General features: G+C 44.6%; 1 protein-coding gene across 4 annotated transcripts; it reads right to left on the reverse strand.

Annotated features, from left to right (window-relative positions):
* Positions 1 to 76: 76 nt before the first annotated feature.
* On the reverse strand, positions 77 to 12384 carry flvcr2a (FLVCR choline and putative heme transporter 2a). 4 transcript variants are annotated; one of them, XM_078089856.1, is made up of 11 exons: positions 10453 to 10600; positions 8557 to 9222; positions 7107 to 7248; positions 6250 to 6390; positions 5255 to 5322; positions 4888 to 4991; positions 2898 to 3008; positions 2354 to 2459; positions 2147 to 2258; positions 1336 to 1409; positions 77 to 1128 (listed from the first exon to the last, which is right to left on the reverse strand). In XM_078089856.1, exons 2-11 carry the CDS (start codon positions 9178 to 9180, stop codon positions 1063 to 1065), a joined length of 1548 nt encoding a protein of 515 aa, XP_077945982.1. In that variant the 5' UTR covers positions 9181 to 9222; positions 10453 to 10600; the 3' UTR covers positions 77 to 1062. The 4 variants fall into 4 exon arrangements, 3 of the variants coding, with proteins under 3 accessions (XP_077945982.1, XP_040055087.2, XP_040055088.1); XR_013452804.1 differs by adding an exon at positions 1877 to 1960 and having other exon boundaries at positions 283 to 1128; positions 8557 to 10648; XM_040199153.2 differs by lacking the exons at positions 8557 to 9222; positions 10453 to 10600 and adding an exon at positions 11567 to 12384.
* Positions 12385 to 12579: the final 195 nt, after the last annotated feature.

Consider the following 12579-nt stretch of genomic DNA (forward strand, 5'->3'; position numbering starts at 1 on the left):
GCAGAAGACAACCAAAGATACATACAGGCTAAAGTGACACCCTTTTCTTGCAATTTTGTATAGAACATAAACTCAATTTAGTCCAATTATTTATTTTACTTCATTTTCACACTACACGGTGTATACGGTCAAAATAGGGAAACAAACAGGGGTGTGCATGTTTTTACAGCACTGTAAAATGTCCTAAAAATACAACTGAAAGAATAACTAGCACCTCCTAAAATCACACTCACAACGTTAATCATAGCCGAGGAAAACCACAAGACAACTTGCCACAACACATCAAGTAAAACGTGTTTATGACAAACTACACTGGTTACACAGCAGGGACCACATTTATAATTAACACTTTTACAGGCTAAGTAGTATTACACACAACAAACACTTGTTCCAGACGCTCTCTCATGTACATCCAGATGCGTACGACCAAATGTTTTTGTGAGATCACTCACAGCAAAACAAGGAGAAAACTGAAGTGTAGTCAGATGCACAGCATCCATTATATTTCATAATCAGCAGTGTACAAAAGAACAACTTCCGTCTGATCCCGCAGGGCAGGCAGAGATCATATGACTTGAACTGATGGCACGAGAGGACGCACAACATAGTTACACACAATATTAAGGAACGCTCACAATTTAAATATTGCGCCTAGATGCGTAGAACAACAGGGGGGGGGTGAAACCTTAGGACAAAGTTCAGTTAAGTCAAGTGGCCGTGCTTAATGCAGACGTTGTATGAACTCAAATGTTTAAAGAGATTACTGTCCACGGGTGGGAACCATTGAGGTTCTGTGTGCAAGGTTAACTTGTGCTTTTTTTTATTTGGATGAGTTAAGTTGCACTTGGGATATTAGTGTGAATCGATACACAATATGTCATTTATCAGATGAAAAGCAGGCCTGCTGCTTCTTAAGGCCTCACAGAGGGCTGCTCAGTGCGATTCACACTTCACAGCAGCCTTATTCTCTCCATGGCCATGTGCGCTTTTTAATGTGTTTGCGTGTCAGAATTTCTCTTTTTTTTTTAAATCCGTCATAGTGTCTTTTACAGTCTGTCCTCTTCAGAATTTCCCCTCTTTCAGGACCTCCGGAGGAGGGACGGCTCCTTCTAGGTCACCCGTTGCTTTCTGTGGAGGGCGGAGGACAGAAAAACTAATTACACTCACATTGTCCCACAAGTGACAGAAAGTCAATCACTGCATTTGCTCTCATGCACGCCTGCAGTGGTGCACAGCAGTGTGAGGGACTGCAGATAACCAGCCAGAGAGCATTGAGCCCGGAGCCGGAGCGGCATCCCACACATTGCTTCTGCAAAAGGAACGTGGAGCTCTCACCTCCGAATTCACTGTCTGCGCCTCCGCGTTTAGAAGGTTGGCTTTCTGTCGTCGGAGGTCCGACTTGATGAAGCCTGTGATGCAGGAGAAGGAAACACTTTGTTTGTTAAAGTCATGGCCTGTGTGACATTAACATTAATAATTAAAACTAGAGTTGGGGTGAGAGGAATAGCAAAATGTAGGTAATCGTGTTCATTTAATAATCAAATTAAAATCAAAATAAATTAGTGTCAGTGGGGAGCAGGACGGCATAATTGAAATCCATCAAAATTAAAAAAAAAATTGCAATATGACCTCCAACCATCATCACTTTAGCTTTCAATGGAAAGGATAACAATGATTATTTTTTCTAATCTCACAATTTTTTCAATTGCAATTTTGGTTAAAACACAGACGACTACTCGAAGCCCCAATCTCTGCATCTCAGTGCGACTCCAAAAACCCATTTTATCATCTTTGGAATTAGTCATCAAATTTCTAAACAAAACGGTAGCAGGTGAATCCACCGCTATTAAAAGTAAAGGATTTAAAAAGACTACACCTTTGTGTTTAATAAAGAGCATTAACCTTCCCATTCATGGATTTCTGGGGATTCTCTGTTCTGCCACTAGGGAGAGACCTTTCCCTACCAAAGAGACGAGGGTTAGACAGTTGTCCTCCACACCTAAAAAAAAGACCATGTCTTAAAGTGTCCTCTAATCAAACTTGCATCTACGGTTGCTGACACGAGTTCATTGTTCTCAATTGTTTTGAAAGTGTTTCCGTCTGGTGACCACAGGAGCTGAAGAAACAGAGGAAGTTGGTTTTGCACCTGTCAGTGCCGTTCCTATCAGCAGGAAGATGCACAGGAAGATGTTTCCTGCAAAAGTGCCCCATTTATCAATAATCTTCCCCTGGGAGATGGTGAAAATGATTCCAAAGATCTGAAAGTAGATTGAAAAAAAAAAAAACAGTTACAGCCCCAAACGGACACGTTTTGTACTCTGTCTCGTGTGTTAACCGTGCTGACCTCCCTGACCTGAGCCGAGCAGTTGAGCAGTCCAGATGAGGTTCCCTCTGATTCCGGATACGTCAGCTCTACTGCAAACTCAAAGCCCAGAGGTAGATATCCTGTCATGAAGAAGCTGCAGGTGGTGCAGGTCGAATTAAAAGGCAAATCTAAAATGCATACATGGAACACGTCCACAGAGGTTTTCATCCCGACCGAAGAAAAGAAAAAAAAAAAAAAACATGAATCGAAAAGTAGAGTATTACTCTATAATACTTTTTGTCCTGGTTTAAAGAAAGAAAGGCAGACAAGAATCCCTATGGAAAGCAGTTATGGGCTTAATCAGCTTACCACGAATAGCAATAATTGTAGGGATAAAGCACAAGGACTGCCAGATCAGAGCAGCATTAATATTGCTTTGAGAAAGTGTCGGCATGACAAAATTATGTAAAAATCTCAAGATCTTAAATTCCGGCAGGAACCCTGTTAATTAGTTAGTCATTATTTCTGACGGAGAAACAAGTGTCTATCATGTCAAATCCTGGTGATAACGTCATCTGTCATGGTCACTTACCCTAAAACCCCCGCAGTGACAAACACCACCCACAGGTGACCCAGGTTGAGGGTGACAGTGTAGACCAGCATCCCGATCAGAGAGAAGAGGTAAACGGCCAAGGTGGTTTGTCTGAGAAGACACGAGAGGAACGCGGTTTGAAAAGCGCTGCGGCCAACGCGATCGACCCGCAAACACACACACAGGAACTGTAGCTGTTTATGAAATCTATCGTAACCCGATTTGACTTTTACCTTAATTAATTGTGACATGGCTGCTGTTCGCTACTTGGTTGGCGAAGGAACAAAGGAATCCTACAACATAATTCCACCAAATGTTTGTTCGTATTTGCACATTACACAGTTTGAACAATAGGGGGAAACACATAATAATAATAATCCTTCATGTGTAGTATGAACGTTCTGTCCCCTGGGAGGACTGGGGGTTATTGAGGGCGTTTTATAGTGTGATCTCATGTATGTATTTGAAAAAACAACAACTAGTGAGCAGAGTTAAACTGGGAGCACTGGAACAGTCTCACAAGCCAGTGGCTCTACATTTAACATGCATCATTTAAAGTGTCCAAAGCATTAAATGTGTGTAATGCATATTTTGGATTAATGTCTACAAATATCCTCCATTTCTATAACTAGAAGAGATAAGAATAAAATAAGAATATTTATTCACACAGTAGTCTGTAAAAAAAGTGAAACCAGAGCACTTTTACCAGATGGATGTCCCACTTGAAAATATTTACTCAATTACTCAAATATCCTCCCTCAGCAAATATAATAACCCAGAGCCAATAAAGATTCCTCGTCGTGAGCCGGGCCGTCCGCTCGAACAGGCTCACTCTGGTGAAGCCGTCTCTCGTACAACCACGCGTAAGATAATGCTGCAAAACATTTTTGTTAATATAACACAGTCCTTTGACTCTCTCCCACACGGGACAATGGGCGTGCGAGGGTCAACAAGGTACATCTGGGCCGGACTGCTTTGACAGCTAAGCATCCCGACTGCATGTAAGGAATCCGAGGGCCGAGGATTTCTTTTCTCATATCATAATAGTTTGCGTGCCGGGACCCCCGTTGGGGGAGAGTTAATCTTATGCACACTACGAGTCTCTCATTAACTTAGTGACCTCTCCCCGAACTCTGTGTGCTCGCTCATTAACTTAGTGACCTACATTCTGGACCACACCGATTCACAAACGCAGTGTTTTAATGACTTCTGTCTTTCAAAACAGAAAGCGTGCTCAGCTTTCTTGCTCTCACAGGAATATGGAAACTCTGTCCCGTTTCAGCTGAATTGAGTCAATGGACTTCTGTCTGTACGTTACAACTCGTTTTGATGGTTTCTGTTCTCTTTATAATTTTCTATCGTCTAGTCGGTAATAAATACTTAATCTCAGGCATTATCGACCAAGTAACTTATACGCGGAAATCTGCTGAAAATCAGTGGTTATTTGGTGGGAAAAGGGTTAAAGTTTTGCTGAATCAAGTTAAAGAATAAGAACAAGTCATAAGATATCCATTGGATTGTGGGGGGGGGGGCTTGAGATGAGCAGCAGAGGAAAGCCTGTCAGTTCAGATAGGCAGAGAGCGACATCACGTACGAAACTCAGATCCGCTGGAGTCCACTGCCGTTAAAAGTTGGTACGGATTTTGTACTTGTTCGTCTGCATGTTAACGGATGGTTTGAAAGACATCGACGCCAGGATCCCACGTTCTAAAACTGAGAGCGACCACTGAATAAAGACGGGGGTAAAAGGACGGCTTTCCTCAGTGTTTTTTATTCATTTTGTTACACACATATTTTTGTATGCTGACCAATTCATATGCCAATTTTGTGATTTTGGGGTGTGCACCGATTATACTCAACAACATCAGTTGGAAGGAAAGCTACGTTGGGGAGGTTTGGCGTCCTCTACAGCGGAAGCATAACTCCAGACAGTTTGGCAGCTTTTGTCCTCCAAAGGGAAATGATCAATAGTTATATAGATATATCTTACTTGTATGTTTTGGTCCTGTCCAGCCAAATGCCACATATGAGGGACCCTGCCATGCCAGCAACAACAATAGTCAGACCAATTCTCCCAGCATTCACCTCTTCACCCTGAGAGAAGAAAAAAAGTGTTTTCATGGTTTTACAGAACACGTAAAGCATATTTGACATTTGCGGTGATCTTGTCCTGGAGGCTCTAAGTTTGGACCTGCAGGGGGATCTCCACGATCTCCAGTGTCAGCTTTTTAATCAGTGTCAAAGAAAACCTTCCGAGTGTCAACATGCTTATTGACACCAAGTATTCGGCAGGACGAACTGGTTGAGGAGATAAGAAAGGAACAACACACAAGACAAGCAGACGCGCCGGGACTCACGGGGTAGTGTTCAATGATCATCCGGTTCAACAGCGTGGAAATAGAATAGAAGCAGCCAACGTTCAGCCCTGCAGACAACAAGGGTAAATTAGCAACTGTCTAATTAGAGAAGACCTGTAGGGAAAGAAAGGGGGATGCAGATGGGACCTCATGCTGCCCCCCCCAAAAAAACACAGCTGAGAACTTCACACATCAAGTCACCACATTGCAGACTTCAGACACTTTCTTGGCTCAAAGCATGTGAGTTAATGTGTTTCTGTGCTCCAGTATGAATTATCACCTTGAAATAACATTGTTCAGGCATGTTTAGGCCACATATTTACAGACTAATGCTTTTTTTAATGAGCTTAAGACTGTAAATCATTAACATGGTCACATTAGTGACCTTTAAGCCCGAAAGATGGCACCTCAAAATCAATGATAAACATGAGCAGTGCTGGAGGTCCATGTGTAACGATGGCACATCCTCACGCTGATCAAGTTTCCACAAATATGAAAGTGGCAGCTCCAAATGAAGACCTCTATCTTTTCAACTAGATGTTGCAACCAAAAAATTTTGGTGTGGATATGTGATTAAAGTAAGATGGTGGGAGTGATGTAATCAAAACATGATTATGGCAAAGAGGTGTCATGTGAATGTACTGACCTGGTCTCCTCCTTCTAATATCTTCAAGATTTCATTTTAGAATTTAATTTATATAAAGTAATGAAAGGATCTCAGCTGTAAGTGATCAACTATTTTGATTGTCTTTAACTACTTGTCATGAAAAATGACAAGCATCTACTAGTCATGGTTTTCAAATGTAAGGCCTTTTTTGTTTTATATCATTATGACTTAAATATCGGATTGTTTACGAAAGAAATATCTGAAGATATTTTGACATTTTCACTGATTACCTGATATTGACCTCAGATAACTACTCAAAAGAATAAACTTTTGATCGTAAGTTGTAGTTCTGGATAAATAGCAGCGTCTGCAACAGGAAGCGACCCACCATAGCTGAGCACCAGGAGCATGAAGGGCTTGTTGCGCAGCAGGCTCAAGATGGAGGCCGTGTACGAGTAGTCGCCAGGAGCGATGTTCCTGGACTGAGCCTGGGCCTGAGTCGGAGGGATCTCCGGCTTCTCCTGAAACACTAGAAGACAAACGGACTTCCTTCAGGGCTCCTTCGTTTAGCTGCTTGTGATGCATCTTTTCTCTCACCAGCCGGCAGAAACACGGCAAACAAACAGTAGTGTGTGTGTGTGTGTGTGTGTGTGTGTGTCTGGTTATAAGCCCAGAAAGTATACAATATTTTTGTTATTAAACGAGCGCTTGACAGAGCTGACCAGGAAGATGGTTCTTTAAAACACTTGCAAGACTAGCAGAGTTCCTGCATGCATTTCACATTGTGTCTACACACATCTCATCAAAAGGTGAACCATTACAGCAATTACTGCAGCTGCTCATCCAGTGCACTGCGATGCTGTTGAGTTTTCGGTAGAAAGCACATCTCAGGGACAGAGCTCTGTAGCCGCGCTGCCCGAGGAGCCCATCAGCCATGTAATAGCTCTATTATATAGAAATGAATGAAATTGTGTGTTGAACAATAAACCCTGATGTTGCAAAAAGTCCATCGGGAGAATCACTTAAATAGCATTACAGTACAAACTAAGAATGTTGATGGCATTGCTGTTGTCAAGGTCTCTCCTACTGGAAAGCACAAAGCGTCCAGAAGCCACTTTGCTTCGTATATTTTCACAACCACGGCTGTGGGAGTTACGTGACGTCGAGGAGGACTTGCTGTGAGTCATTTATGCCCGAGCGATCAAAGGACCCGACAGCTCTTTCCTCCTCTACGAGTCATCTTACCGATGATCACGAGGATGAAGATGAAGGTGGCCACTCCCGCACTGATGTAGAACATGATTCGGATGTGGGACGCCAGCTCCTCCACATCATCCACATTGGGCACGAGGATGGGTGGGAGCAGGAAGCCCACGGCGATTCCCAGCTGTCGGTGAGAGGCACAAAACATTTATTTTGGTTAAATAACTCGCCGCCGCTAGCGGACAAAGCAACATTGCATGAGGGCTCGCCACAATCATTCCTGTGAGGGATGGTTGCCCAAAAGATCAATAATAAAATGATGGTTATTTCCCATATGTAGTGACTACAATGTATGAATGGATGAAGTGTAAAAGCGTGTAAATGCTGAGCCAAGCTAACAATGCTAGGCTAAGCTAACCAACTGCTGGCTATAACCTGATATTTGAGGAACATGTATTTGAACCCATCCAACCTCAGGGTTCAACAGGAGGTAGTAAACGTTCCCAACGTGAGCACATATGAGCTGTCCGCACGCGTTAGAGGAAAGGAAAAGGGCAAAGAGTGACGAGGCATATGACTTCAGGAGAAACAACACCGGGAACACCAAGCACAGAGAAAAGTCAAATCCCTTCAGTCTTTCAGAAACGTGAAAGCCACCGTGATTAACCGACATGCAGACGTCTGCGAGGTAGCATACAGACACATGCATTGTTGCGGATCACTGTCCCATATCCGATGCAAAGAAAAGCCACTGTATTATTCTTTTATGTGCATCTTGGATAGGAAGAGCAACTCTGGGGAACTTGTCCAAAACAACCTTTACTAACTTGGTGCAAATAAAAAGACCTCTCATGACGTTACTTCTTGCTAACCTTTTGATCGGTTTGATCGTCAAAAACCTTCATGGAAGTCCTACCAAACGTTTCTTAATGCGAACTATTTGTAGACATCCACAGGGCTTTGTGAACAACCTCAGCCGGACGATTTGGAAGCTTCGGGTTCAGGGGCCGGAGCCAAAGGAATAAAAGACGTGGTGAGCGAGTAAACATCAACAACAATGTGTCCTTTCATCCTCAGCGGCAGGAGGTCGGACTCAAGAACTAAACAAGAACATGCGTGACAATGGCCGGTGTGCAGTGTTTGGTGGAACACAGGTGAGAGGGGACACACTTCAATTGAAAAAACAACATTTTATGTTCAGAGGTCTAGTAGCATCAGAGGGGGTAAGACTAAGTCTTTTGATGGGCCATGTTTATAGTTGAAAGGCCAAGGTGCCATCACAGGGCCTCCATATATAGCCCGGGACAGAAGAACGATCATGCCTGTGCCTTTGTTGGATTGCAAGGAACCGTTTAGAGACAAAGTCGACAGTGAGTTATTACTTCACAAGCAAACAGAATTTGACTTCCAACTTTAACTAAACCAACAACGCCAATATGTTTTAAGGGCTTTAAGATGTTTTGAGCCCCAAAAAAGGCAAACAGACACACACCTGGGTTCCGAGAACAGCAATAGAACAGGCGGTGGACACCTCCTGCTCCCCAAACCACAAGGATGCAAGTCTGGACGGGAGGCCCATGTAAATAGTGCCCACCGAACACATGAACTGGCCGAAGAAGGTCACGGGGAACATGTCGGGGGCGGCCGTGCCCGTCTTGATCCAGGCCCCAATGCAGTTGAAGGCCGCCGCCGCCACCACCACCTCCCTGACGCCCCGGTTGTCGAGCACCCACGTGACGGGCAGGAAGAGGGGGATGTAGGTGAGGAGGAAGACCATGGACAGGCAGTCGATGGCCAGGGTGCCGATGCCGTAGAAGCGCAGGAGGATGTCGCCGATGATGCCGTACTGCAGCCACATGAGGGCGTTGCTCGCGGAGAAGGCGCTGAAGATGAACAGCATGACCCATCGCCGCTTGTACAGCTTGGTCTCGGTCGGCGGGGGGAGCCGTGCGGCGTCCAGGGGCGAAGGCTCCGAGCCGTCCGTGCTGTCCCCCAGAGACAGACGTCTGTATTCCCCCAAACCGTTTCTCTGTTTTCTTTGTGGAGACCGACCTTTGTCTCTGTCCTTCCCAACGCCGTCCGTCCACTTGTCAGAGAATTCATCCCAAGAGATCATCTTCCTCCCACTGAAGCCTCAGGTTCTTCCAGAACTTATTAACTGGAGGGAAGAGCAAACGTTTTGTTTTCTTGTGGGTCGGCTCTCTGGACACTGGCCACAAGCAGTTAACCAGCTCTAAAGTATCGTTTACCGCGTAGAATGCCTCTGATTTAGCAGCGGTGGATCTGGGGGGGGGGGTAGATTTCAAGACGTGTTTGAAAGCTCTGATCCCAACAGTTAAATACCTGAGTGGCCTCTTCAGTCACGCTCATTTCAAACCGAATATACAGTAGGACGGTCCAAGAGACCAAAGTCATTAAGTTGGGCACATGACACACACACTTAGAAGTCCCTTGAGTGTAATGCTAAATGACCATAAATTTGATCCAAAAAGTCAAAATAAAGTCTTGTTGTATTATTAGACTCCCAAAAAAGTTCAACCCCTGATCAGCTACTCGTGCTTTGAAGTTTCAGCCCAACATGATATCAGTATCACACTGATTGAAAAAAAAAACAGTTATTGAAGCAGTGTTTGTAGTTTACCATTGCAGTCACTTCACACACAGCGTGTTGTGGGAGCTAACCTACTATAAGTTACACACACACAATGCAGTAATACATTTTTGTCATGTTGCCTTTGTAACGATGCTTGTGGACTCAAAAACACTGGATATTAAACGCTCTGCCGGGCATGTGCTGCTGTCAACACCAGCTACAACAACAAAAAACAATGGGGAATTTGTTAGAATCTGGAGGGGAAAGGTTACAGATCAGGCTGACCTCACAAAAATTGTGTTGGGCCATAACTCAAGCACTCTTCATGGCGAGATAACTAAACAATACTAACGCAACATGACATTTTGAAAAGTTTAACCGTACCTATATGCTCTTAGTTATCCAAAGCATTGATATTCACACAATTAAAGAATTGAATTCAGCCTCCAGCTGCTCCCCTGTGACGTCATGGAGCACATTCACCAATGGGAGTGACGAGAAGAAAAAGGAGACTCACAACCCTAAAACCTCATGAGATTTAAAGTGCAGCCCGAAGGAGTTCTCATTGTTCTCATACCGATGTGAAATGAGACCATGTTTCAGGGTTTAGATTTAGCGGGGAGGCAAAGTTGTTTAGCCGAGATTTGCTCTGTTGGCAAATCGCAATTAATCCCTTAATTCTATCAACAACAACAACAACAACAAAAAGATCACCCGACGGCCCAACAATCAAAGGAAGTCGTATCTAAAAAAAAAAAAAACTCGGTATTTGGAACTTTAAACCGAATCACCAACCGATTCGATGATGAGGTGTGTGAACACGTGACCCTCTGACGTGAAGCCCTTTCAGCCAGGTCGCCTTTTCTGATATTTTCATGTACATACAGTTTGTAGAGGCGTCGAACGTACTCGGCATACTTCAAAACTCCGAGCACCTGTACCTGCGGAAGATGGCGAAACCGTGCGCGTCACCTCCAATTGTCTTTGGCCCCCGCCCTCAAAACAAAGAATCTGTGACGTCACCGTCACTCCTGGCTGGTTGCGGCACACGTCACGTGATTATTTGACGTTTCGCTGTGTATATGAGACGGTTTGGGAGGTTTAAGACAACTTTGAAAATAAGTCGTGTTCTAATAGCACAGAGTTTGAGAAACTCGAACTGTGCCTTTTCTTTTTTATCTGTACTATTTCATTTCGGACGGAAATATTGTAGAATGCTTTTACTCCCCCACTGGTGTAAATGTATATGCCTGTAATAACGGTAGATACTATAAAAACCAGCGTTGGGACAATTTTCCATTGTCTGTACATTGTTAGCAGCTTCACCAAGAGTAATTTCCCGTCTTTATTTCTCCAATGTTTCTTCTTGTGAAAAGTGAAAGCCATAAAAGCAGAAAGTATTGGTCATTTGGATTAGGGAAAAAATAATACGTTTGTTTAACACACCTTCATTTATTTTGCACCCCGTTAATACTTATATTGTGACCCTTTGGTTGGGGACAACCCACTGAAACAAACCTACATTTATTTGACAATCCAGTCACATGACACACAGCTAATAAAACACCAATACCAATTCACAGGGGTACTTTTTTTTGCAGAAACGCACGCACGCACACGACCTCAGGCTCCATGAGAATTAAGTGTTCACCTTAAATTTGCCTATAAACAAAGACAACAAAGTCGCCTTGTCGGAGTTTAAATCAAACTAAGTATGATGCTTCGCATTCATATGAATCACTATATTTGTATTGCCCCCCACACCTTGGTGTCCACGCAAACTAATGAATTGCACACATTCATGAGCCAGGAAAATAACTGCAAGTTGCTCCTGAGACGTCGAACCATGAGTTTAGGTGTAATTTAAGCAACTACTGTAATTAAACACGACAATAAATGATCGACTCGCCTGATTGCCAAAAACTCCAATAGAGCAGGCGGTGGAGACCTCGTCCGCGCCGAACCACACCGACGCCAGGCTGGACGGCATCCCGAGGATGAAGACCTGGGCAAGCGAACTCACAAACTGCCCGAGCATGGTCAACCAGAACAAGTCGGACTTGGCGCTGGCCACCTTGATCCACGTCCCGGCGAAGTTGAGCGCGTTGGCCAGCAGAGCGGTCACGCGCAGCCCTTTCTTATCCAGGAGCCAGGTGACCGGGAAGATGAAGGGGATGTAGGTGAGCATGAAGATCATGGACAGCCAGTCGATGGCGAAGCCGTCCACGTCGTAGAACTTCATCAGGATGTTGCTGATGATGCCGTACTGGATCCATTGGTACGCGTTGCTCAGGGAGTACGCGCTGAACAGGCACACGATCACCCAGCGCTTCTTGTAGAGGCGCGTCGCGGCCGGAGAGCGACCGTCGCCGTTCGGGATGCTGCGGCCGCTGCGCCCCGCGGCCGCCGGACCCGGCGCTCCGGGACGCGCGCCGTTGTCCTTCCCGTCCTCCCCCATTTTACGCGTCGATTTGAAAACGAGCGCGCTTGGTTGGAAGGAAGATGAAGTCGTCCACCTCTGGCGTAGTTTAATTATTTCAATGGACAAAACGGTCGGAGTGAACTAATTCAATCAGAAAAGGGACAATGGGAGGGGGGGGACACTTGGTCACTTGGTTCCATGCGTCATTTCAAAAGAACTAGTGAACCAAAAGGAATTAAATAACTAGACGTCATTCCAAAGCACTGACCGGCTCGCCACGAGTTGATTTAATACTTGAGCGGTCTGACAAATCCTCTGTATTACACAATCTACTAGTGGACCCGACTTTAACTCCACCCAGCTGCTGAGAAGTGTGTGTGTGTGTGTGTGTGTGTGTGTGTGTGTGTGTGTGTGTGTGTGTTGGAGGGGGGGGGGGGGGGGGGGGGCACCTATAATTCACTCAACAGATAAGACAAACAATGTAAAATAGACACACTGAC

The sequence above is a fragment of the Gasterosteus aculeatus genome, chromosome 15 (assembly GCF_964276395.1).
Source record: "Gasterosteus aculeatus chromosome 15, fGasAcu3.hap1.1, whole genome shotgun sequence".
Taxonomy (NCBI): Eukaryota; Metazoa; Chordata; class Actinopteri; order Perciformes; family Gasterosteidae; genus Gasterosteus; species Gasterosteus aculeatus.